We start from the raw sequence: 25,943 nt of genomic DNA on the forward strand, positions 1-25,943 counted from the left end.
GTTTGGCACTGGCCACTGTGATGCCCTCAGAGACCTCATGGACATCTGACTCCTGCGACCAGGATCCCTGAACCCTTCCCTAACATCACCCCACCATGAGCATCCAGTTGCAGCAGCAGGACCCCCAGTCAGGGAAACACCTTATGTGGTCTGTGTCACCTCAGACATGACATGATGGCATCCATTGCCCTCCAGCTCCGGCATGAAGCGGCCATCCCAGCCGAGCAATCAGCACCCCACAGCTGTCCCAGGTTTCACCACTGCAGAGACACCTGATGTCCCTGACCCCCATCAGCAGCACAGCCAGGACCTCCAGCATCCCTACAACAGACTTGCTTGCAAGTTTGATCAGTGAGGGAGAAAAACAAAAACAAAACAAAAATAAACAAAAAAAACCCAAAAGAAAAAACAAACACAAGAGGAAATAAAGATGCTCTCCAACTATTTTCAGTTCTGTATAGTCCCTCAGCACGAACAAAAAATAGAGGTCAGTGGGGTGGAAGAGGAGATGACAAAATACTCTAGGACTAAGAAAATACTGCTCTGTAGGAAGAATTTTGGAAAGTCAAAAAAATATGTTCTGGTTTTTGGGTTTTGGTTTGGTTTTGTGTTGGTTGTTTTTTTTTTTTTTTAAATAAAACTTGTCTTCTCCTTCCCCATGCAAACCAAAATTAATTAAAACTTTTTCACAGATGTTAAAAAGCTATTTTATTTTCAAACATCCCCACCCCACCCCGAACACTGTACCAAGACCACCTCCCAAAAGAAAAAAGCTTGGATTAAATCCTTTTAAACAGGTCTAACAGGCAGTATCTGTTTCTGGAAGGAATAAATAAACCCAAGGACTTCCTACCAAACCTGGACAAAATACTACACCTATAAATCCCTAAAGAGATGCTGTTTCCTAATTTCACCTCTAGTTTGAAACACAGCCAAACACAGAAATGCAGAGTAGCCGTCAAGACGAGAAAGCCAACTAACTTCTCCCAACTAACTTCTCCTCTGAAGTAACCTGAGTAGTCCCTCAGAAAGGGAAGGCATGCGACAAGCTGCATAATACATCCACCTCACTGACTAACACCCTGGAAAACCTCAGCCGACAGCAAAAAGCCGCTTTCCATTCTGCAGCCCCTTCCGATCCTTTCTTCTTCACCCTCTCCAGGGGCAAAGCCCATTATCTGGCCAGTCAGGGCGAGGTTCGGCCCTGATGATTCACCCCAAAAGCAAAAATCGCTGGGTGCAAATGTAACCGTGGCCTTGTGTGGCACTTACATCCTCGGCGCAGGTACCCATGCTGCGGTGCGGCAGCACTGGCTCCACCCGCCGTGCCGGCAGCTCCAGGTGCTGGCGGGAGAATAGGGCCGTGGCACGACACTGGCTGTGCACTGCATCAGCATCTCCCGTCTCCACACCCAGCCACAGAAAATCCAAATCTGGCTGCGCACACGTGGGAGGCTAAAATGACATCTTTGACTTCCAGTTAACCCACATTTCGGCATGTCGCAAGAGCTGCTGTCATGGACTGACCTGTCAGCCCACCGAAATTATAAAGGTGACAGTGTCTGCTGAACTCAGGTTGGTCTTCTAATAACTGTGACTCGTGGCTGGGACTCATCTGCTGTCAGCAGAAGCCTCCATACCTGCAAGCACACACCCCCAACACTGAAAAGATGGAGGAAGCACAGTCTTCAAACATGCATGGGTAAATGAATGAGAACATCTCCATCAGAACTTAACACACAAACATTTTTAAAGAGGATGCCTCTTATCCAGAATAACAGTACCTACATCTTTGCAGACAGCATCTGCCCTGACTTGGCAATTAAGTTTCACAGGCATTTCAGGGCATCATCTCTGTGCTTTCAAGCCCAAGACTTATCTTCCTCTGCCCTATTCCTGTGCTTAGTTTCCTGAGATGGGTCAGAAGTAACTGGATGATACCTTCTTCCTTCTCCGTTTTGGTTCACTTTGCAGATGATACTTGGCCACAACAACAGAGACCATCGACGTGGCTCCAAGGACCTGCCTAGTGAACTGAGGAAACAGGTGCAAATTCACACCCATCTCGGACCACACCAAACTTGTCAGCTCTCACTGCAGCGGCTCCCATGCATGGAGAGACCTGGGAACCCACTGCAGACATGTCCCTCTGCCTTCAGAGCCACACCTAGCTCAGCGTTTCCCCAGAGCAAGTGCTCTCCTCTGCAGGAGACACTCTGTGATCCAAGAAAGAGAGGTATTCTTTGAAAGCTGGAGTTATTTCAAGCTCCAGACTGTTAGGACTACCAACAATTAACATCCTAAAGCAGCTGTCTGCCCTGTTTGCTCCCGGAACGTATGGCACAACCAAATACATTATAAAAATTTTGCTGAGGGATCCTGATTCACCTAACTGTAACTCACTGAGAAAGTCATAATTAAAATATTTTTAAACAGGTCACCACCAAAGTCTGCAGGCAAATACCTGATTTTATGTGCATGTTTACCACAGCTGACTGTATGTTCTATATGCTTTAGTATCTACTTAAAACCAACTAGTCATGGCCAAGCAACACTGATGTACATGCTTACCTTCAAACCGGTGAGTAAATCAAATAGATTCATTCTTACCTCTAGCCTTCATTTAGGCAGATATGAACACAAAGCATGTCAGCACCTGTGCAATCATTCTGGATTTGGGGTTCCAGATTCACGGATGGGCTAGTAAAGGTGCCTTATAATCAATTCTGGTCACTCTTTCAGCACCTGGAAATCCCCACGGACAGCAGTGCTGACACAGCTGTCCTATCTCAGCTGCCTCCTGTGCACTGGCTTTAGGGATTGTTTAAGTGCCCAGCACCCACTGAAGCACCTTCCTTAGGCAGCTCTAAAGCATTTGATTGCCTGGGCCAACATCTTGCATTTACAATGCATCCCATGCCTAGAAATACCCCAAATTGCTTTGCAAGCTTCACCGGTTTGATGTGCCGGTTGGTAAAAAGCACAAAGCATCCACTGCTGAGATGTACCAGACTTTTAGTAACAAATACCAATTCTTTAGCCTGGCCTAGCCATAGCTACCAGTGGCAGGAAGTAAAAACATAATAATTCAAAAACATAGAATAAATTTAGATGCCTGAGGCAGGCTTTGACCAACACATATTCCAGATGAGTGTCTGCGAGATTATACATTAAAACTGACATTTCCCTTCTGAATAAAAGTACTCTAGAGTAGCAATTTCAATCTTCTGCGAAGAACAAGAAACACTAAAAAGCTCCTTTCTGTAGGAATGTGTTTTCTTCCTGCCTTCCTTGACTGTCTCAGAAAGAACTAGTAGCAGTTCTTTCCTGCAGACACTGCAATAACATATGCACCCAGAGTACAGGTAGCTATCAACTAAAATCCCCCCGAAACTCTGCCAAATCATTACAGCATCAATAATTTTCTTTCGTGGGAGAAGGTGTGCCAGTCATGCCTCTTCCATTTTTGTCCTCAGCCCATTCCTGTAAATATAAGATATCAACACAAACCAGCTCTGGCAAATGCTCCACTTCCCGGAGGTCTGTCCCACCTCGTTGCAGGACTTGGTTTTGAATGCAAACAGAAATGTAGATTGAAAGGTCCTGTTGCCCTCTGGACCTCCAGTTTGCCCATATGTGGTTTAAATAACTGTTTACTTTGGTCCCACCTAAACAGTTACACAAAATGAAATAAGGTTCAAATAGTCCAGGTAACTGAGTCAAGCACAATGGTCTCTTCCAAAGTAGTATAAACCTCTTCCTGACCTGGAGGAGAAAATAAATCGGACTGATCCCAAGAAACAGCCTGTCTGCAAAATGGGAGATGCTTGTATGCATCACTTGCATTGTTCATGATCTCTGTAGTCATCCATGTCCACATCCGAATCAAAGAGGGAGTGTCCAGTGTAATCTGTGTCAGGGGTCTGAGAAATACTGTTCCCTTCCTCATCAAATGTTTCTGTCCTTGAATAAAAACTGAAGTCCTGCAAAGGGGAGTAAGTCTTGCTTGCTTCGCTGCTTTCCTCAGATTCATAGAGGGTGTTATCATCATCATGGTGCCATTCTGGCCAAAATTTCCTCCTTATTCTTTCACAATACATAGCAAGGTTAATCAGTTCACCTGCAACACAGCACAATAGACTCCGGTAAATACATCCAGTCAATAATGCTCTAATTCACCTGCTGATGCAGAAACACGTTAGCACTGTTTGGAAACAAATTGTGCAGGTTCTTTCCGAAGAGGTCTCAAAATTCCAAGATCCCATCAACCCTCTTAGCAGCTCGGTTTGTAACTTTCACGTAACTTAAAACATGTATTATTAACCTACATAGAACATGAAGGGTTACACTGGGATGAACATAAACACATGTAGCAAAATAACTATCCAAATTCAGCTTCTACAGAAATAAATCAAGACAAGATATTATTTTTTTTCCTAGTAGAATTCTTGCTTATTTTGCAGAAACCTTGTTTCTAAGACAGAATTTGATCCTACAACTACTCTATACACGTATTAAAATACAGTGAATTTGGGTTTCCAACCACCAGATGGCAGCATTGTCTGCAAGATAAATAGATAAATTCACATTTTAAAGTTTTTACATGGCCACTGGCTCACCCCTCATATTCCTAGCCTGAGTACCTTATGCCTTATGTTTACACATACATGTATGCTTAGAGAAGAAATTACAAAAAAAACTCTGAAGAACAAAGAAACAATAGCATATTAAAGGGAATGTGCATGTGAAACTTGCAGTCACAACAGCATGAGCAGATGGGTGGGTACAGAGAATCATCCATACTGCTTGGGTATTTGCATGTATTACCATCTATTTAATTTTGTTAGAGACAAACTAGTTCAACAAACATAGTATTCCTTCTTGAAAGCCATGGACTCTGCAGAATTTTATCCATGATTCCCCAGACATCAAAGGGAAGAACAGTACAGACAATACTTATGTCCTCATCTCAAGAGCTTTTTCCTCAGTTTTAATGAGTAAGTCTGTGCCTCCAAACTGTTGCTTTAATAGCTCTCTCTTGCAGCGTAGATCAGTAGGTCAGACTCATTGGTTTTACACCTATTTCACATCCTTTTCCTCCTTAGCTCTTCTCATTTTTCATACTATGTGGTTTTATTCTAAAAAGGGATGCAAAGATACTTTCACATGGCTATACCACCCCACAAGAAAAAAAAGAAAAGAAAAAAAGTGTGGAGAGGAGGGGTACGTTGGTTTCCAATTCATGTAAAAACAGTGACTCCAAAGTCAGGCTGGACTTTCTGCTTGCCCAGCATCTTCAATAACAGCAAAGACTGTAATTTCAGTGGGACAATAGCACTTGTAGTTCTACCATCAACGAAACTACTCAGTTCAGCAGAATTTGGCTCATGGCCACACTTCTGCCTTCTCATACTTTACCCAGCGTTCATCACTTAGAGGCATTCAATCTTTGCTATGTTAAACAGGGAAAAGATCAAGTACAGGAATAGAAACAATTACCATGTAGAACATTAAAGAGAAAACAAACAAGAATTTTAAGGGAAAACAACATTACAGGATACAAATGTTACATCAAAGGCAAGAACAGTCTGTGATGCAGTTGAAGTGCTGCTGCAGTCTTCAAATGTCCTAACAAGGTGCTCCAAGTTAAACACAGCAAATGCCACCAGGAGTTTTGCATCAGAGATCACTTAAGCTTTCTTACCTTTGATTAGTCTCTCTGGTCGGGTCCCTGGTAGTGTCCACATTGCCTGTGCCAGATGCCCGAAGACGGTGGCATCAACAGTGGAAACATTTGGTCCCATAATGTACTTCTTGTCACCTGTAAATACAACGGTAAATACTTCTCAACTGGATGTCACTTCTCCGCAATTAAAAAAAAAAATTCCCTACTTATATCTTTAGTGTATTTTTTTTTTACTGAAATCGTTTAGCTGAAGAGGTTCACTCGTTCAAAGACAGGGATTCAATGTTGAAAATGGTTCAAAAGTTGTTGCTAGGGTTCAGCAGGTGAAATCCATTACCGCAGCTTAACCTGTGCTCACCACTTCCATAACTGAGCCAATTACAGAGCCACCACTGGCCAAGTAACCTCCTCCGCTCACCACAGCTGGCAGCACATACACACTGCACTAGTTCTGCTGCATTTAAAATCTTCTCTGCAGCCAGCAGGTGCCTGGAAGCATGATTTTTTTCCCTTGGTGCAAAGCCAAAATCATTCAACCATGGTTCAAAATCATGAATTATGCACCTGCTGAAAGAAGCTGGTCACCCTGTATCTCTCGTGCGTGCAGATCCAGTCTCAGGTTACTCATCTGATCACACAAAAGAAGAAAGTCGTACCCAAAGCTTTGTCTCCCACCACTTGTTCAGGCTGAAACTGACACACCAGTCAGACTGGCAGCAACTGCTCAGAAACGGTCTGCATCTCCAGGAAGACGACACAGCCATAAGCTGGGTCAGAGGAGGGACATGTCTGCTCCACATCACTATTCTGCTTACCTCTCTGGGCACCCCAATGCCATGATGGTCCTAAGCGGCCACCACAGCACAAACAGATGGATAACTACCTAAGATAGGGAAGAAAATCACGTTTCAAAACCACTGTTTGCAAAGAAACATCCAATATGAACTTGTTTACTCCTCACAGGCACAAGACCTGGAGCAAAGACAGCACGTAGGGCACGCAGGTGAAACACGCAGTATTGCAGAGGTCAGGTTAGATGGTTGCACTGTCCCTGCCTCAGCCCAAAGCGCTATAAACTCTGTGAAATGTGGTACATAATTGAATTCTCCAAATCCAGTTATCCCATCTCCCCAGGACATTCTTCACCTGCCCAATATAAACTGCCTATAATTCAGCAGGTTATTAAATGTTAGGGTTATTGAGTGAGTATAGAAGGACTGTCCAGCAGTAAAATGCATCAAATTCCAGAGTACGGTACAATGAATGCTGCCATCCCCCTGTACTATAGAGTAGCAAAGCAGTGCTCAAGTATAACCAGTAACAATAACCTCCTCTAGCCTGTCAGACATAATTTTAACATGGAGCTAACTGTCTCCAGCTCTTTCATGGCCACATCAATCTACTGTTTGAAAACTACGTACAGGGTAAATGTTATGTCTTTTCAGTATTTATGCGATGCCTGGCATTCCTCCATCTCAAACATAGCTCAAAAATTGGTCCCCAAATCACAGTTATATGCCAACACTAGGAATTTAGCACCACATAACCAGGTCTGAGACTCGATCCGTAACAATGTTGTGCTGGGAATTAATACTGCCATTTCCATCTTACTACAACTAAAGCAGCAAGTGCTGAACCACCCCACTCCTTTGCCAACAGAGGACACCTGGCACACCACCTGCACCTTCAGGTGCGAGGAAAACAAAGGGGAAGAGGAGGAAATACAGGTGTGGCTCCACAAAACTGTAAATCTGTTTTTAGGTCACCCTGCACTGCATAATACAGGCTCCATGCACATTTCCTTCTATCAGTTCCAGTCTGTTCCCAAAAATTCCGGTGTAACATTTTTCTAGAAGACTTTCTGACAGACCAGATTATCTCTCAGTGTCCAGTTTAATGCCAGATCACACAGTGCCTGCTGCCATAGTGCTAATCATCTCAAACACCTCGCTGCATCCCCTGGCTAATCCAACAGAAACATAATCACCTGGTCACACGACTTGTATCAAATTTGTAGTGCCCAGGGATTTGACATTACACAGCTCCACCATTTATTAATGCATGCTCCAGAGGGTTAAAAAGCAGCTACTTCAGCACTGGCTCAAGAAACCCTGGAGAGAGACAGATCTATGAGACACAGGGCCGGCAGGAGACCTGCACCCTTCCACAGCAGCACGTACAGCCCACGCAGGCTGCTGCAGGGCTTTTCAACCAGCATTAGAGGCTCACGTTCAGGTTAGTCCCACCTCTGTGTTTCAGCTCTGAGCACCCCTGCCCTCCACAAAACATCAAATCCTTTTCAAAAGCCAGTTCAGGCAGCTGCTGCCCTGCAACTCCCTGCTCAAAATCCCCATTTACCCAAAAGCCTGAGGCAGGCAGACAGCTGAGAGGGCACCAACAGATTTATGGGCACTGCTCACTCACTTGCATCTTTTAAATAATTACCAAAACATATTTTTTTAATATATCGCTAGTTCGTGTGCCCAGTTCTCCCCACTTCCTTACACTACTACCAGGCAGTAGGAAACTACTACAACACAAGGGAATAACATTTGTGGTTTAAAGACTGCAGGACAGAGAGCAAGATGATACCAATGGGGCAGCCTGATCCATCACTGGAGGATTAGTTCCAGTTTCCACATTTATAAAAGATCTGGAGGAGTCTGTCAGGGAAACCAGGTACATGGGAGAAGGAAAAATTATTCTCAGAAATGAAAAAGGAAGGAAAAAAAGCACCTAAGGTATGACTGAGAATGTCAAAATGAGTGTCACAAGACCTGGCAGCTGCCAAGTTATAATTCTCTGGAAGCAGCTCTTGGAATTTAAAAGTTATTCTTGTTCCCATGTGAATGGTCTCCATGAAAAAATGGGGAGCATTAAATTAACCTGATACGCCTGATGACTGACAGCTATAGTTTGGTATGTGCAGCTATTCTGCATGATAGGCATCCTTTTTAAGCTCCTAAAATTGCCCTCTAATTAACAGCCAAAATCTTAACTGCTTCCTCTTCTGGGAAAATACATGGGTACATATTTGTGGAGGGGAATCTCACAAAGATTTTTGTGCAGGCAATAGGCTGACTGCCTTCTCCTTCCCCCTGCGAAAGAGGAGAGTCTCCAAGTCAGGCTGGAAGTCCTCATCCCGCCTCCTGTCCCCATCCCAGGTTACTACCCAGAGGCCACAGTTACTAGACCCAACCATAAACAGCTGGCTGGAGAAAACCTGAGCATGTTGGCGCTAATGATAAATCAAGGCAATTGTAGAGAAGCAGACAAACAAAACAATAATCAAAAGGGCAAATATAATGATTCAGGTAGCTGCACTGACTAATCTGACATCTGTATCAGAGGGGAAAATGAAAAAACATATAATATTCAGCTGGTAATGTAGTAAAATAGCAGGAATACAGCAGATGCCCATCGAGAATTTTTGAAGAGTACAAGGCACAACATTGTTATAATTAATCTGGAAGTAAAAATAAAGCCCCTGCTGGTAACATATGTATCACACAATTAAAAAATATATATATATAGTAAAGAAAATACCTTATCCTTGAGGTTTTCCTGTGTTTTTTCCCACCAGAAACAAAAGTAAGAGACTGATTACAGCGTTTACCTTCACAAGATGACAACCCAGGCCACCCGGGGAGGGAGGAAGAACTAGGAACATCTGCCTGCAGGCTGGAATCGGACAAACTCCGATTTGAAACAAACCAGATTTTGAACAGATTTTGACGGTGATTGGCATCCACCACCAATTACTAATGAAAGTGGTGGCGCCTCCACCTGCTGAAATCTCGTAATTACAACTGGATACCTTATAGAAAGACACGCCAGAAAAAAAGACACAGGCCTCAAGACAGCAACCAAGCAGTCCGATTCACAGATATCTGCCTAGATAATTTAATGATCCTTTGAACCCAAAACTTCACAAATCTGAGTGTCATTATAGGCTCCAGAAACAGAGGGATGCTGACTTCAAATAAACAAACCGAGAGACTTTTACAGGTACTCAGGAACATGTTTCAATTTCCTCTTGAAGGCTACCTCTACTCTTGGCAGACAGGGATGACTTTAGCATAGACATATCCACTGCTGCTCCATTCAGCCTGCCAGCATTGTCTAGCCAGAACCAGGAGGCTCTGCTGAGCTCGCAAGTCACAGGCTGAACTTGCTCCAGCTCCAGTCCCAACCCCATTCCTCTCTGCGACGTGCACAGAGCCACGCAGTGCCAACCTCAAAGCTACAGCAACAGTAGCCCCCCAGTTGGGAGCACCTTGAGCTTTTCTGTTAATAAACAAAAAGCAGCATGAGAAAGCGTTGACGGAAGAGGAGCCGTCAACAAACCTCCCCCCTGCCCATTGTTCCCATGCATCACTTGTCTTTTTTTCCACCTTGCTCCTAATCCAGTAACTCAGCAGGTTTATTTCAGAAAACAAAGTTACAGAAAACTCTACACAGCCCCACCTAGGTCCCCTGCAAATATCTTCCTTTCCAAAACACCTTGAAAGTCCAGAAGCGTCTCCCTTCTTTCTCAGCAAGATTCAGTTTCTGCCTTCTGTGGGCTCTCCTCACTTTGCTCCCTCTATCCACTCCACACTTATCTATTTAGAGCATGTGCAACATGTCCTCCCCCAGAGCACAGGGCAGGGAAGCATCCCTCCTGCCCTCCCCTCAGCCACATCTTCAAAGGGACCATAGCAGGGAACAAAGCAGCCACACAGGTACCACCTTTCTCGGTTTTCTGTGCAAGAGACACAAGCTTAAGAGAAGTGACAATCTGCCCCAAACCAACTCCTCAAAATACAAATTTTGACACAGAAGCACAATACGGCTAGCTCTCAAGATGAGAAGCACAGTGTAGATGGCTTCAGTGCAGATTCCAGCCTGAGCTACACAACAGAAATGAGGCTGATGTGGTTCTAGCTAAGTGAGGTCAACCTTAAGGCTAACCCTATGGGATCCACCCATAACAACCAAGAAGCCTAAAACCACCTACTTTGACAACACAGACCCATCTCCTACTGGTGGCTTTGAATAAAGCTGCTAACACCAGCCAAATACAACAAAGTCCTTCTCATCAAAATAACATCTGCAAAGGGTTTTCGAATGGCAGCCTCATAACAATCTATTAAACAGCCATGAGTCCCATGAAGAAAAAATGAGACACACACAACCCCAAATATAACTAAAAGGTTTCATTTGCAGAACTAAACAATACATTTTCCTAAATTCACACAGCAAAATACTCTTCCAAAATTGCAGGCCACATTCTGCTCCTCTGGATACCCACACCCAGCGCTCAAAAAAGAAAGCCGCTTACCCATCTAGGGACACAATTTGGTAGCAAACAGCGGGGAAAGAAACAACCACCCCTGCCAGAGCAAGGATGGCACTGAACGACAGCAGCAGTGCGGACTCTACCTACTGACAAAATGAGATTATTTGTGTACACGATCAACCTGCCAAGAAGTACTCGCAGTCGATTTCATCCGGCAGACAGCGGGCTGTGAACAAACAGAAAGTGCGTAACTCAGTGTACATTACCCAGAAGGCCTGCTAGAGTCCGCATGTCCTTCTCCATCAGCGTGTACATCTCCTCTTCTGAGAAGCGGCCAATGCCATGGCCGTACATTTCCCGCTTCACAATCCCTTTAGTCAGATGGCAGAGGATCCACTTCAGCAAATCGCTGAAGGGGCCAAAAAGTGAAACCATCTTTTGCGTCTCATGAAGATTTTCCACCCATTGGCAATAAGCTAAAGTCCTAGAAGGATGCAAAAATAAGTTATAGCAGTGCAATACCCAGACAGCCCATCGCCACCCTGCAAACGCACAAACGTTAGGCAGTAAGCTTTCTTAATGCTGAGTGTTCACTGCCCTGATGCAGAGGTAGTTTCCAGTAAGGACTAGACCCTGATGCAACTCAGAGTGACTGCGGAGAAAACTGACTTTGCAATACTTACACTTACTGCCCAGAGCTTATTCTCTCAGTAAATCATGGCTCACTTCAAATGAAAATGAGATTCACCTTGAAATAGAAAACATAAGCTGCAGAATTCTGCTAAACTCGCCTAACAAAACACAGTGCCAAAAGGATTTATTAGCTAAAGATGACTGACTGCACAGACCTGGGGTAAACAACAACAGAACAGCCCAATCTTTCCCACCTACCTGTTCTCCTTGCTTTCTGTACTGCTGAAACTTAGCCATGCAGTAACTTTGCCCCAACATAATTACTGTAGCAGTCATTTTTCAGAAGATCTCTGCTCTCCTCAGAAGCTAAAATGACACAATCTTTTAAAAACAAAATTAAAAAACGGAGGCGTGGTGGTTATGGCTACTTTTCTCCCATATTTTTTCCTCTCTTCAAAATGTTGATTTTATGAGAGACACATTTCTAAAGGACTCTGTTGTATTTCGGGCTGTACTTCAGCTTTATTGAATGGCAAATACATTATTTTGAAAGGTCTTTTTATAAAAATTTGTCTTACCAGATGAAATTTTTGTTTCCTACATAAATTTTTGTTCTTTACTAATATTTTAGGCAAATAAAAAATTGATTTGTTGATGTTGCCACTCAGGAAACTTACGAAAAATGAAACATTAACTTTTTTAATATCTAGCATCTTCCAACATTACAAAGAAACCAAAAAGACTATATGACTTTTGTCACCAACAAGGGATGTTGGAAAAAGGTCTAAAGACACTTCAAAATAGACATGACAAACATATGAAGCAACAGGGTCTCAGAAGCACTGGGAGTTGATACCCATATTCCATTGTGTTTGTACCAATTTCCAAACTGAAAAACCTAAAAGTGGATTTACATATTTGAGATCATATGAAAATGTGCTCATGGAGACATGATGAACTAGTGAACCTAGACTGAAAAGCGGAAATATGAAAATTTGCACATTCATGTATGCCATTATATTTAATATTAACTTATTATATTTAATATTAACTTAATAAAATGTTTCCATCTCCAGTATGATCAGAGCTCAATTTTTTTTTAGTTTGGTATATGACTTCAATTTTAACATTGTACATATTTTTAACTGCACACTATTTCTTCAGTGCTGATATGGATTGCCTAATTCAAGAAAGAAAAAATAAAACCAACAAAGCAGTACCTCCTGGAGAACTCCTGTGCATTTTTTCTTTAAATGTACATTCTATCAAACTCTTGCACGTCATGAACAGAAGTTTAATTCAGCAGTACCATCAGAAAACAACAGGGTTACACCATGAAAATATTCTAATCCTTAAGCTTCTGCAGATTCTTTACTTGAATTACTAATCACATGTGGTAAAAGGGGAATGTTTGGCATAACAGCTGAAAATAAAATCCACTTACAGCTCAAATTTAGAATGCTCCCAGCAAAGCAGGTAAAAGGCATTTTAATTCTATCAAAAATTGTCTACTGCAGGTTGCCTTCTGCTCAAATTGACTTAATTAAAATCAATAATAGTGAGGCATGTGCAGGTTTTGCTGCAAATGCATGAAGAGTGAAGAACAAAAATGCACCTGCTATATTTCTGATGGCTTTTATCCTCAACAGGTTTCTGCACAACCTCTTGCACTGTATTAATACAAAAGCATCCCGCTGATGTTTCACATACTTCAGCACCACTCTTCGATCGGGGGTGTTCCGCACAATCCTTGTTTTTCAAAATGGATGGATCAGCTCAAGTCATTGGGCTGGTTTCAGCACAGCAGAGTGTGAAACAAAGCCAGATTAAGCGAGAGGCACCAGCACAAAAGGGGGAACGTGAAGCCAGCAAGTACAGGAGTAAACAGCTACTGAAACTCCAGAGCATTAACTTTGGCTAGAAGAGGTGATGGAAGACTGCCTTGCTCCAGGAACAAAGCTAAAACAGGATTTAAGAAGGATGGAAAGAAGACTGGGTTGAAAGCATCAGGGCTCTCCATAGAGCAGAACATTTCGGTAGTTGTGTTTCACAGGCCTGGGAAAGGACCCTTCTGACAGCTCTGAATGGGAAGAAAAACTCTGGTCTTGATGCCAACACTAGAAATAATTACAAATACTATCTATATCTGTAAGTTATTATTTATTACTTGGCTAAGCTAAGAAAAACCTGCTCTCAGAGCACTGTTGTGTGTCTCACTGCTAAGACCCACCTTCCCCAGCATGGACCTGACCAGCTTCACCCAGCAACTCTGCAACACAACTTAATTGCTTTAGGAGAAAAGGCCTGGCCACAAACAGGGACAAGAAAAAGAAGCCAAAACAAACCAGAAAAAGAAGAGAGGAGACCCTGCATTTTTTTAAAAGTCACCCAAGTCACAAAAGACTAACTCGGCCCTATTGACTTGCCATCACTATTGTTCACTCCAACCACACCAGCAAGCTGGCACCGCATGAAGACTGGTCAACCACGTCCAGGATGGCTTTAATCTCATGACACACAATGAACAAGGTTTCCCACAAAGCTAATTAGCCTGTACTTCAAAGCAAAAATACATTTCCCTAGCACTCGCTTGCTCTGGGCAGGTCTTTGGGTCTGGAAGAGGCAGGGATCAGATGAAGTGTTCAACGATCAGGACAGCAACGCAGGAAGAGCAGAACTGCACAGGATTTAGGTAATCCTGCTTAGGCTAAACTGTCAAGCACTATCTTAGACATCTGCTTGTCACTTTGAATGACTAAAGTTGTCACAGGTCCCAAATCTCAAATTTACATGGGCAATGAAGGCAGTTAGATACCACATAACAAACCACAGTTTACTCCTAAAATGTTATGGTTCTGAGCACACAAAAGCAAAGAAAAAAGCAGGATCAGATCCAGACACAGTTAAAAGCACTTTTAAAACAGGTTTTACAAGCACTTTATTAAAATAATTCTATTCAAAGGTTCATTATTCTGTGCTTCCTATCAAAACATGCTCCTCTGCATTTAATCCCACCCATCATTACTAGAGTATGATCAACATTACAAAAGGTTAGAAAATGGCAGATATTGGGTAGTCTACATAACCTACATAACCTACTTCAGCATAACTATACATTTTAATCTACAGTTAGTATTTATAGGGTGACATAATTATTTTAAATATTGGCATAAACTGAGCATTTTGGGAAACATTAACGTTCTCATTTGTGCCAGCACATCTGTACAAATCTTAGCATATAAATAAAACAATAATGCAATAAAGAGCAATGCAGAGAGGGTGAAGCAAATCTGAAGTCTAAATGTAACAGCAGCTTTGGCCTCAATACATAAATCAGCAGAGGAGATGGAGAAAGTGACTCATCAACAGCGGCTTGCCTGATTATCCCCAAACTGTCTGAACATCAAGGCAAGGGGGAGGTATTCACGAGGACATGAACTGGGACTTATTTTTCCTATCTGAACCTGTGCAGAGTGGAATTTCTTGATATACCGAAGGATTATAAGAATACATTCCACAATCAGCTGTAGAAACCCCACCTGCTCTGGGCCGCCCCAGAGCAATTGGCTTTTAAGCTGCCAGTGGCATTCAAGCCTCATCATTTTTAACAGCAGGAGAGACGTCACTCTTATAATTGGCTTGATGTATTTGAACATATTTGTATTACAAATATCTCGTGTTTAATAAATGGCAAGTCTGAATACCAACCAAAGTCAGATTCATTTGTATTCTCGTACCATGCTTTTCCTGTACTCCAAACACTCATCGCATACATGATGTTTACATGGTATTCTTGAAAGGCAAAGCAAGAAATTAGTTAAATGTGTGTGTGTATATATACATGCGCACACACTTATGAACCACTAAGGTCGCATTTGACAATACAGCTAAACCAATCTAACGGGTTGATTTGGTTAAGCTGCATATTCAAGGCTTTAGGTTCTCACTAAGCACATTAGTGTCACCAACCTGAGATCCCTCTCCTGAGATTAAAGTGCCAAAAGGTACCTCACAGTGGCTGCTAGCCGCCCAGACACCAGGAGCTGCCTGGTTTGAACGCCGGCAGTGCTGCCAAGCCCAGTGTGCCAGCCCTAGAAGGACGCGAGAATCTGACATCCTCCAGCCTGTCTTAGACAGAGGTTCAATCCCATGAACATGCTACAGATACACCAAAAACTCAACACATCCTGAAGATGGCTGTGGGTCCCTGTTGGTTTCTGAGGGCCCACAGGTCGCTGCAGGCAGTGGAGGTGACCCAGGGCAAGCCTTTGGCAGATGGCAGAGGGCAGAGATCTGCACCAGATCGAGGACCTGGGGCGAGAGCCACAAAAATCAGTCCACTCCCACCTCTTCCCTGCTGATTCAGCCCAACACCCATTCAGATTAGCAAGCTTTTTTTCTTTTGCTCTTTTAAACATAGCAAAAGTCTAATAGTTATGGCATTCTATTAGGTTCTATTCTATGCTATTAGGTTGGATATTAGGAAAAGGTCCTTCATCTAGAGGGTGGTGGAGCACTGGAACAGGCATCCCAAGGAGGCAGTCACAGCACCAAGCCTCACGATATTCAAGAAGCACTTGGACAATGCCCTCAGATACATGGTGTGAATTTTGGGGTTGTTCTGTACAAGGACAGGAGCTGGACTTGATGATCCTCGTGGGTCCCTTCCAGCTCATGACGTTCTATGATTCTATGATTCTCCGGGAACAGGAGCTCCAGTGCCAGCTCCAAATCGGTCTTGTGCACCTCAGAGATACACTCTAATCCCAGCACTAAAATAGGTAGGCTCACACACTTGCTGTCTTTCTGCCTGATCCCTGCCAGGCATCGCAGCCTGGGGCAGAGGCAGGGTGTCTAGAGGCCGAGGTTCACAACTGCCCTGCATTACCCTCAACTCCAGTCAGAGCAGCAATTTCCACCTGTAAGAGGCACTAATTGGTGAAGACGAGCAATTACCTCGACAAAAGTAAAACGGTTCAGCAGCAGATGCTGTGTACCCACCAGGATTAGCTCCATCCAGAGACAGCACACCACAGGATGCACTTTGCCTCTTTGTTCAATAAATGTACTACAGTATTACTTATTTATGATGAAGCTACTTTGCATGCTGCTGGCAGTGAAACAGTATGAATCACATCTTACGTCACTGCTTTGGAGGTTTGATTTTATAAACCTTATTTTGCAGAAAGGCAAGCACTGTTACAAATCCCTCACTGTGGGACTTGAGAACACCATGAACAAACCCTAAGGTTCTGCTGGGAAGTGGACACGTTCAAGGACCTGACAGGTGTGAAGGGATTCAACAACCACAGATGCAATGCTGTCAGAGAGAAAGGCAGCCCTGCATAGCTAAAGCCCGATTTTATTTTAGTGTAACTACAGGATGGTCAAAGTTGTTATCCAGGAATTACAACAGTACAGCTGTGACCCCTCATAGCTCAGGCTTTGCCTAGTACAGAGAACTAGCATGGTGTAACCTCACCAACACAGCCAGCCTCCAGTACAGCCACACAGCAGCAGGGACATACAGTAAGACTTACAGTTGTGTGTTTTACTACAGTACAGCAAAAATACATGCCTTACGGAAACTCAACTGTGTGACTGAAGAGGAAAAGCAACAGGGATATACAGCTAGGCATGCACATCTCTATTCTTACTCGGTCTTAGCTTCGTGCACCCATTTCAGTGCCTGATTTTGCCCCCTTGTCATGCTCAGCAGTGCCAACTCAGCTCAGAGGAAGCGTGGATGGACAGACAACAGCTTCACAGAGGAAAGTCCGGTTTGTAATTGAGACACAACAGTGGTATAACTTTTTCATCAGCAATGTTACATTTAAAGCAGTTAAGTCTACAGACCACAAAACAACCAACACTAAGGCAAGGAGATGGAGCATTTAGGGGATTAAAAGGCCGCATCTTCCCTTTGGCAGCTATAATAATCAAGGGGGGTAAAATGAACAACAACAACAAAGTTATATTTGCAGGCTACTTAAGTGAGATTTTTGAGGCTCTGACACTGCAGATGGGTATAATTAGTGAAGGTCACACTTCTTGGAAGGTGGGGATTACATTTCTAAACTACATCATTTAAATCTGCCCACTGAAAGCTAAAATCGTTCCCAGGAAACACTAAAAAATCATTTGAAGAACCGTATGTACACATGTTGCTGCTCATCTTCAATCTCAAGGTGAAAGAAAAAGCAGGTAAATGCATTCTATTTAAATCACACATTGTTTTGAAGAAAAAAAACTCAACTTGAATGCAAGACTTGGCACAGCAAGGACTTAAACACATGCCAGAAAGCAAACTATTGTGGAAAAGCCTTGTGCCTGCAGAGGCAGCCAATGCAGCAGCATCCAAGATGCCACATCCACCTGGCATCTATGAATCCAGACTGGAAAGGGCACTTAAAAAGGACTGAAATGTAAAGTGGGGGGAAATCACAGGTATTATTTTCAAAGATGTGAATAAAATGCATAGAGTGCCATCAAGGTTATATTTATCTTTTCCATTCTTTTACATACTTCAGCTTCTCAGGATACCGTGACTAATACTGTATCCTATCAACTGGCAGTGTTGTCACCAGTATATACTAGCAGGAGTACCTTGTGTTACAGGAAAGGCAATAATCCATATTGTAATCGCACACACAGATAATTAAAATCTACAACTGTAAGAACACAATATTCCGGATTCACTATGAACACTGGATTTCCCTGCACCCCCCAAACCACAAATGTGAATCAGCAGTCTCTTTTTTTTGTTCTTTATTAATAAGGCTGTTTCTACGCAGAGGTCATATGAAACAGGACGGAGGAAGGGCCCACCGCTGCTCCCTTCTGCAAAGCTGCAGGCAAAGGGCCTGGCTCCTTGTTTACACAGCATGACAACTTTTCAGGGGAATTACCCCCAGCTTATACTAGCGTACCCACAAAGAAGCAGCAGTTTTCTAGGGTGAAGAGTTGTGAAATTACTAACTGGGTACACAAGCTTTCTGCAAGAGAAAATAAGCATTCACATCCAGGCACGAGCACAGGGGCAGATCTGACAGCACAAGAACACAGACAGCTTTGCCATGCAAGCTTACCAGTAGAAGTGTTCCTCCACCATTTTTGTCACGGCTCTGGAAACAGCTCTTTCATGCGGACCAAGGTGTTTATTTAAATTCACTCCCAGTTTCTCTTCCAAAAAGTCAATAATGAACTCAGTGCCAGATACCTTCTTGTGATTGTATTCAATCCAAGGCATTTTCCCTTGAGGGGAAAGTTTTCCATCAAAATAGTTCTAAGAAAAAAAAGCAAGTAAACAAAACAAACACACAGACAAAAAAGGCCCTTTAGGTTCTGTTTCAATGAGAATAAAGCTTTTAAAGTATTCTTCTGTGTTTCAAGGCAACATTATCCAACAAACTTTTTCTTTTTTAAATTGAGACTCTAGACTAGGGGTAGCTGATGAATGAGAGCAACAGCTTTACTCTATATGACAATTCAGATAAAACTATTTCTAGGTCCTGCAAGGAGTTATACCCTTTTATATTGGATGTCACATGATGCAATATTAGTTAAGTACCCAGGTTATTTAAGGGGTTGGAGATGCTCAAATCTTCCAGAAGACTAGTTTTGTTATTCTAAACAAGTTTTTAATCACAGGACCAACACCTAAATTTGGCTCTTGAACAGAGCAGCGCTTGTAAAGTTAAAAGTACTTTTTTAAGATTAATCCACTACCTATCCCAGATAGCTGCATTACCTCCAAGGATAAAACACACACAATCACAAGCATATAACAAAAGGCAGATCATCCCTTCACTCAGCAGAAGGCAAATCTGTCTTTACATATGCTTCTGCAACTTCATAACTTAGGAATCTCATACATTTACAGACACACTTGTTACAATTGGGTCTCCAAGAGCCCAGCACCAGTGCATGACTGAACACTGGTATTATCTGCTCAGCGTAGCACTCATGCACAAGTAGCAATATATCTTCCCTATTTAACAGCTGGAGAAGGTGAAACACAGAGATTAGAGAACGTATGTCACATCTGACAAACACAAGAGGAATGGCTGGCTTTCAAAACATGGTCAAACATTTGAGTTCAATTCTCTCTTACTTCTGAAGGCACAGGCACAAGGCAGAACTTTCTTCCTTTCTTGTGATTCCCATCCTCATATCCTGTTATTTAATTAATTAAAAATCCTAGCTCAGAAAGCCGAACCATAAAGGCTCACAATAAAGGCTCTGCACTCAGTCTCTGTCAGTCACTCTAGGCATTTTGGGATCCAGCTCCTAATTGCTGGAGGGTTAGGGTTAGCATTCTGGACTGACCTGTTTGGGTCTCAAGTATTTACCCTTCTTGAATCCACTGAAGATGGATTCAGGTCCTCTTGCAGCAAGAGGTGTACACCACAACATGCCTCCAGCCCAGTCTGAGAGCACAGTGTCCTGGCCACTGCTCAAAATGTGCAATGCACTATGAACGCGTGGCCATTCCCGGAGGCTCTTCCCTTGTGGATGGAAACAGACGGAACGGGTAACGCTGCTGAGAAAACAATGCCTTCTGGCTGTAGCCTTTTCTGGGATTTCTGCCCAGACAAAGAGCATGGTAGGGACACCAGATTCTATAACGTCTCATCTACTACATCCCTGTGTGGGTGAATAAAACAACTGAATCCACCCCACTTGCACATGTGGGTGACATGGGGGTTATTACTCTGGCCCACGGGAGAAACTCTAGAACTGCTCAACACCTGAAACTGAAAGGAGAGCACTGCCCCATCCTTCCACTTTCCAGAGCATTCCTTCACCAAAAAGGCTCTTGGAGCACTCGGACTGGCTGATAGGTTCCTATAATTTTTCATTATGAATTTACTACAGAATCATACGCTTTTTCTGGAGCTCCATAACGTGTCTATAGGGCACTGAGCACAGCTGGTTTATCTTTGTTAAGCACTTTCAGTATGAAACTTCCCTTCTTGTGCACAAATACTCGTGTTTTTGTGGAAGATACTAGATGTGTTTATTACATATTGCAATTCCATATCATCTAAAACCCAGGAAAAAAACAAATTTCTTATTATTCAACTGCACTTTTCTTCAAGCATATATATAAAATATATATAAATACATTGTGTAAAAACTTGTTAGTACTGCATGAATATTACACTCTCAAAAACACAAATGAGAGCTAAAGTTCTTACAGAAAAGTTTGTTTACCTAAACTTTGAAAAGCCTTCTCAGGATTTTCATGTTGCATTCCATATAGTTTATCAAACAAAATATAAAACATCTTTCAATGACCTGAGAAAACCTCAGTCCCTTGACAAATCCATTATACTGTTTTTGTATCCACTGTTCTCAGATAGGTATTTTTAGGCTTGAAACCTCGGTATCCTTATGGCTGCTACTAATTGCCATCAAATATTTATTGATTTTCCACTTAAAAATTGTTCCAGCTGCAAAGCAGGGAAAAGCTATGGTATTATTGTTTAAAAAAAAACCCAAACAAAACCAAGCAAACAAAATATCCCTTCATACCTCATAGTACATTTAACTGAACTGCAGCCTGCAAAGCAACAGTAACAAGAGCTCGCCAGAACCTCATTTATAGAGGAATTTATAAACAGAATGGTATAGGGCACTTCTGGGGTAATTTTACAGTACCATCCAGAAGAAATTACATTCCCCATCTTCAATTACTGCTGCTTATGCTTTTACTTTTACTCATGTCTCTTCCCAAGGAGGCTACCATCTTCACATACCTGTCATGAAAACAGCACGTTTCTGCTGTGCTAATTACTTATCAGATTAAATAAACACGCAGGTCTTCATATTCATGAGGGAATCAAGAAATACCCAAAAGATCTCCATAAACACCCAGAATGGGTTCTTTCAAAGCAAGCTTTACCAAGAAAAGCATCAAACATTTTGAAAAAAACCAGCTAATTACTATGGCAGCTTAGCTGGGATGGAGCTGCCCAAATTATTTTTGATGGAGAACTTGCACCTAGAAAGGCAGCTTTAAGAAAACCTAAGCACATTACAAGAGCACATCTGTTGGGAGAAATTCACGTGAGAGTAGTCAGAATGCATCACCCAGTTCAGCTTCTCGCATGTCATTAAAGCACGTTGTATAACACACAGCCCGTTATTCAATAGTCTGATGCGCTGTAATAAACACAAGGAATCAAAAGAGTAAAAGCAGTCTGACCACCCCGCTGCCTCTTCTTCACCCCGTTTCACCACGCTCCCTTCAAAGCATCCCCTCCCCAGGAAGAGGATGACCACAGCAAGTCTCCAGATGCGAGCGCCGGCACTAGCTGCCACCTGGTGTGCCATTGCTTCTCCATCACAGCCCCCACCATGGTGTGGGGAAGCAAGGTGTTTCCTCCTGCGTCGCCTACACACCCACCCTGCTGCCCGCCGGGGGGCCATCCAATATCTCCGTCACCTACAGCGTCCCACAGGTAACACAGCCACAATGGAACAACATAAAACTCTCTCGGTAGTCCAACTACAGGAAACTTCATAACTCCAGCTGAGAACAGTGCTGCCCGCTGACTCTCCTCTCGCTACCTCCTGCTCCCCTACTGCTTAATCCCAGGGCGGCATCCATACCTTCCTCCATCCATCGGAGCTGAACACAGCACCATACTCCTAACACAAGGACAGAAACTGCATCTGCCTCTTCTGGGGAAAAGTAGCTGCATCCTCAGCTCATAAGCTTAGCTCCACCAAACTTACCTTTAAAACTCTACATAGAGTCAGTAACCCCAGAAACACCTTAAACCTGTGTAAGCTGGCACAGCAAAAAGCAGCAACCTGGCATTCCCAGTACCCACAAGACCCATTCCTGCTCCTGCAGCATGGCACATGGACCATGTGGGGAACCGAGCAGGGTTAAAACCAAACAAACTTAACCTTCACGGCTCCAACTAGGCCAGCTCTGGCCCAGCTTGATCTGCCACAGAAAAGCACATGTAGGAAGGGACACAGGGAGCTGCTGAAGGTAGGATTGTTGCTTTTGGGGGTCTTGTTGACCCACGCCAGTTTGTGTGCTCACAGCTAGCAAGCAGCGATAGAGGGAGATGCAACACCAAAAAGCAACGCTGACAGTACAGAAAATAGAGAGGAGAGAATAATCCCCCTGGAAATCCCTCTCTCTCCAAAAAGCTGGGTGACTCACTTCTACCCAGCATTAGCTGTCCAAACAACTTCATCCTGAATCACAAATGCGCGGCGTTATCTTTCAGAAGTGACCATATCCTGTCACAACGATCTTCTCTACTGCAGCTTTCTTGAACTACTCTCTACCAGAGCAAGTTTGATCAGTGCAAACCTCTGAACGGCATCAACTGCCATTAAAAAGAAAACAGATCTCACCAAAATAGTTTTCCCTTCGAACATGCAACTTCTACCCAAATTAGTCTGGGTGGAGAAGCAATGTGCGCTAAGTCCTCCTGCTCCAATGGCACGTTCAAGCTTCAGTATCCTGCACGTTCTGTAAACCTAAGTGAGGAAAATACATCCCACAGGATGGAAATCTCCTTCTAATGTTCTAAAGTACCTGATTCAAAGACCATTAAACCTCAAGACAATGAACACTAAACTCAGGCTTTTAAAAACTTAGGCAAAATGTACTAATTAGGTTTTCTTTCACTTCCAATGTAAAGGAGTTTAATCACATATGAAGATGAATGAATATCAACCACAAACGCGTAAAAAAAAAACAAGAGACATAATATGGTTGGTTTTCCTCTGTAAAACACCGGACATAAACAAAACATTCTTCCTGACACCTTGGTAGGCAGCATTAAGTGACCTGAACCCACACGGGGTGAGCACGCAACTTACTTTGTTTCAAAGAGGCTGAGCTGTGGGTAAGATGCCAAATTTATATCACTTGGGATAAAAAAAAAAAAAAGAAGAGGAAAACAAGGAGAGACATTTTTCTACCGAAGATGCTTATTGTATTTATCGCCATTGTTGTATCATCTTAAATGCACTCAATGCTTTACACAAACAGAAGAGAATCTTGTCCCATGTTTCAAGGAGCTCACGTGCCGTACAGCCTGCAACGCTGCAACAAGGCACATGCCAGACTCGCGACGTCACGACTAAGCCTTGATGCTAACAGGCAAGACTGCTAGATTCAGATTTCTGCTCTCCCAGCTTTCATTCACCGGAGTAGCTTGAGCTCCATCCCGTGCGGGAAGAGGGCACAGGATGCACCCAGCCACAATTAAGAAGCAGTATTCATGACTTCTAAAAGCAATCTTGTCTCCCTTTACTAGAGGGGAAACACTGGATATGGGAGGTGAAGCAGAAGGCAAGCACCTCTTCCCAGGAGGGCTCCAGAGAGAAACCCTCCAAGAAAATAAGGAGCTGCAGCTGCCTAATCTTGATTTCTTTAGCATGGGGAAATTCAAAGACCAGATAATGTTACGCTTTAGTTTTGGGGTGTTATTTAGCATTATATAAACTCCAGACTACTCTCCCACTTCACCATTTCCAGCCAAGTTAGCTTCTAAGATTCATTTAGCTTTGCCAGTTAAATCTAGAGCTGTTCTAGACCAATGTTATTTAAGTGTTATCTTTAAAGGTTATACACCAAATTTAACTGGAGGCATAAGTGCCGGTGTACCCACCTAGTTGTAGGCGTATGTTTACATCTCCCTGGACGAGACAGACTGAGGGGGCGGGGAGAGAGTGTGCCTGTTTGGCATTTCATGAAATTACAGCAAGTGGCAACATAAAGGAAAGCCACACAATGTACCTGGTAGGGTAAATCAGCCATCCTCAAGTAAGTTTCCATTTTCAGACAGAACGGAGATAAACTTGGAACACCATTACTAGGCCTTGAAAACTGATGCAGTATGATAGCATCCTTTGAGTCAAGCTCTTGCTCTTTCCTGTCAAAAACAAAACAGAATTAAAAAAAAAAAAAAACCAAAAAGCCGAACAGGCACGTGATACATCAGTACATTAAACGGACAAAGGAGAAATCCGGGCCGAGGCAACGCACGCATCCTCCCTTAATGGACCACTGCAGGTTTTTGATTCATCGGATCCGGAGCCAGCGGGAGGCACTCGGGCGGCCGTGGCGGGCGACAGGCTGCAGGCTGGCCTCCCCCTGCACCAGGGACAGCCGAGGGCTGCTGGCACGGCCACAGCCAGCGCCGGGGCTGCCACCCCCGCGGCCGCCCTGGGCCACCTGTGGAGGCCAGCGCAGGGCACCCCTCCGGGGCCACCTCCCGCAACGCTGCAACGGGGAAATGGGGTGGGGGGAAAGGGTAGAAAAAGAAGGGGAAACGGCAGAAACGCGCTGAAGCAGGGAAACGAACCCCCAGGCCTCAGCGCCCTCTCCCCAGGTAAAGCGCCTCCAAGCGCCGCCTCAGCCCCGCGGCGAGAGCGCCGTGCGCTACCAGCGGGGCCCCTCAGCGGCCAGCGCCCGGCCCGGCCGCCGCTCCCCTCACCGCCGCAGCCTCACCGTATGGCCAGCAGCTCGTGGAGCAGGTAGGCGGCGGCGGCCAGCAGGGCGCCGCCCGTCAGGTACAGCGTCTTCTTCCACCATGAGTCGGAGCCCAGCGCCGCCATGGTGCCGCCCGCGCCCCCGCCCGCCAGCGGGAAGGCGACGATCTCGCCCCCATAGAGGGCGGGCGGCGGCTCCTCGGGCCCCGCGCACCACCCCAGCGAGAGGCTGCGGTTGCGGCTCAGGTCCGCCACGCAGGAGCGGGGCGCCGCCAGGCCCACCCCCCACAGCATGCTGCGCCCGGGCCCCGCATCCCCCGCAGCGCCACCGAGCCCGCCGCCCGTCCCCTCCGCCCCGGCCCGCCCTGCCCGGCCCTGCCCAGCCGCGGCGGCAGGGAGGGCCGCGCCGCGCCGCGCCGGGCGGCTCCGGCGGCTCCCTCAGCCGGCGCCGCGCGGCTGCGCAAGGCGGCGGGGAGGGGATCGGAGGGGCCGGGCCTGCCCTTGCGGAGGGGCCCCCGCGTCCCCCCCGCCGGGCCCGGGGCGGGAGGGGTGCGCGGAGGGGCCCCGCGGCGCGGCTCGGCAAGCGTCCTCCAAAATTGGGGCTGGATAGGCATGCTGCCCACCGCGCTCCACGCCTCGGGGTTTGCGTGTAAGCCAGTCCTGTCAAAATGCCCGTGCTCTGCTGCTGCGAGCATCGCTGCGCCGTTTTTGACGGGGCGACTGAGGCCTCGTGTTTTACCCCGTATTTGGGACAAAAGATGCCAAGCCGCCATCACGGCCCAGTGCCTGGCCGCAGCGCAGCGTTACCACACGCATCCCTGAACAGCCGACCGCCCGTCGGTGGCGATTTTCTCTGTATTTTCTGTGATGCTC

The 25,943-nt window shown here is 44.6% G+C and overlaps 1 protein-coding gene across 1 annotated transcript; it reads right to left on the minus strand.

Annotated features, from left to right (window-relative positions):
• Nucleotides 1-613: 613 nt before the first annotated feature.
• FAXC (failed axon connections homolog, metaxin like GST domain containing) lies at nt 614-25,414 on the minus strand. The gene is made up of 6 exons (XM_075087328.1): nt 25,090-25,414; nt 24,376-24,511; nt 18,689-18,885; nt 11,234-11,451; nt 5,705-5,821; nt 614-4,120 (listed from the first exon to the last, which is right to left on the minus strand). Exons 1-6 carry the CDS (start codon nt 25,362-25,364, stop codon nt 3,837-3,839), a joined length of 1,227 nt encoding a protein of 408 aa, XP_074943429.1. The 5' UTR covers nt 25,365-25,414; the 3' UTR covers nt 614-3,836.
• Nucleotides 25,415-25,943: the final 529 nt, after the last annotated feature.

This window comes from Phalacrocorax aristotelis, chromosome 3 (genome assembly GCF_949628215.1).
Source record: "Phalacrocorax aristotelis chromosome 3, bGulAri2.1, whole genome shotgun sequence".
Taxonomy (NCBI): domain Eukaryota; kingdom Metazoa; phylum Chordata; class Aves; order Suliformes; family Phalacrocoracidae; genus Phalacrocorax; species Phalacrocorax aristotelis.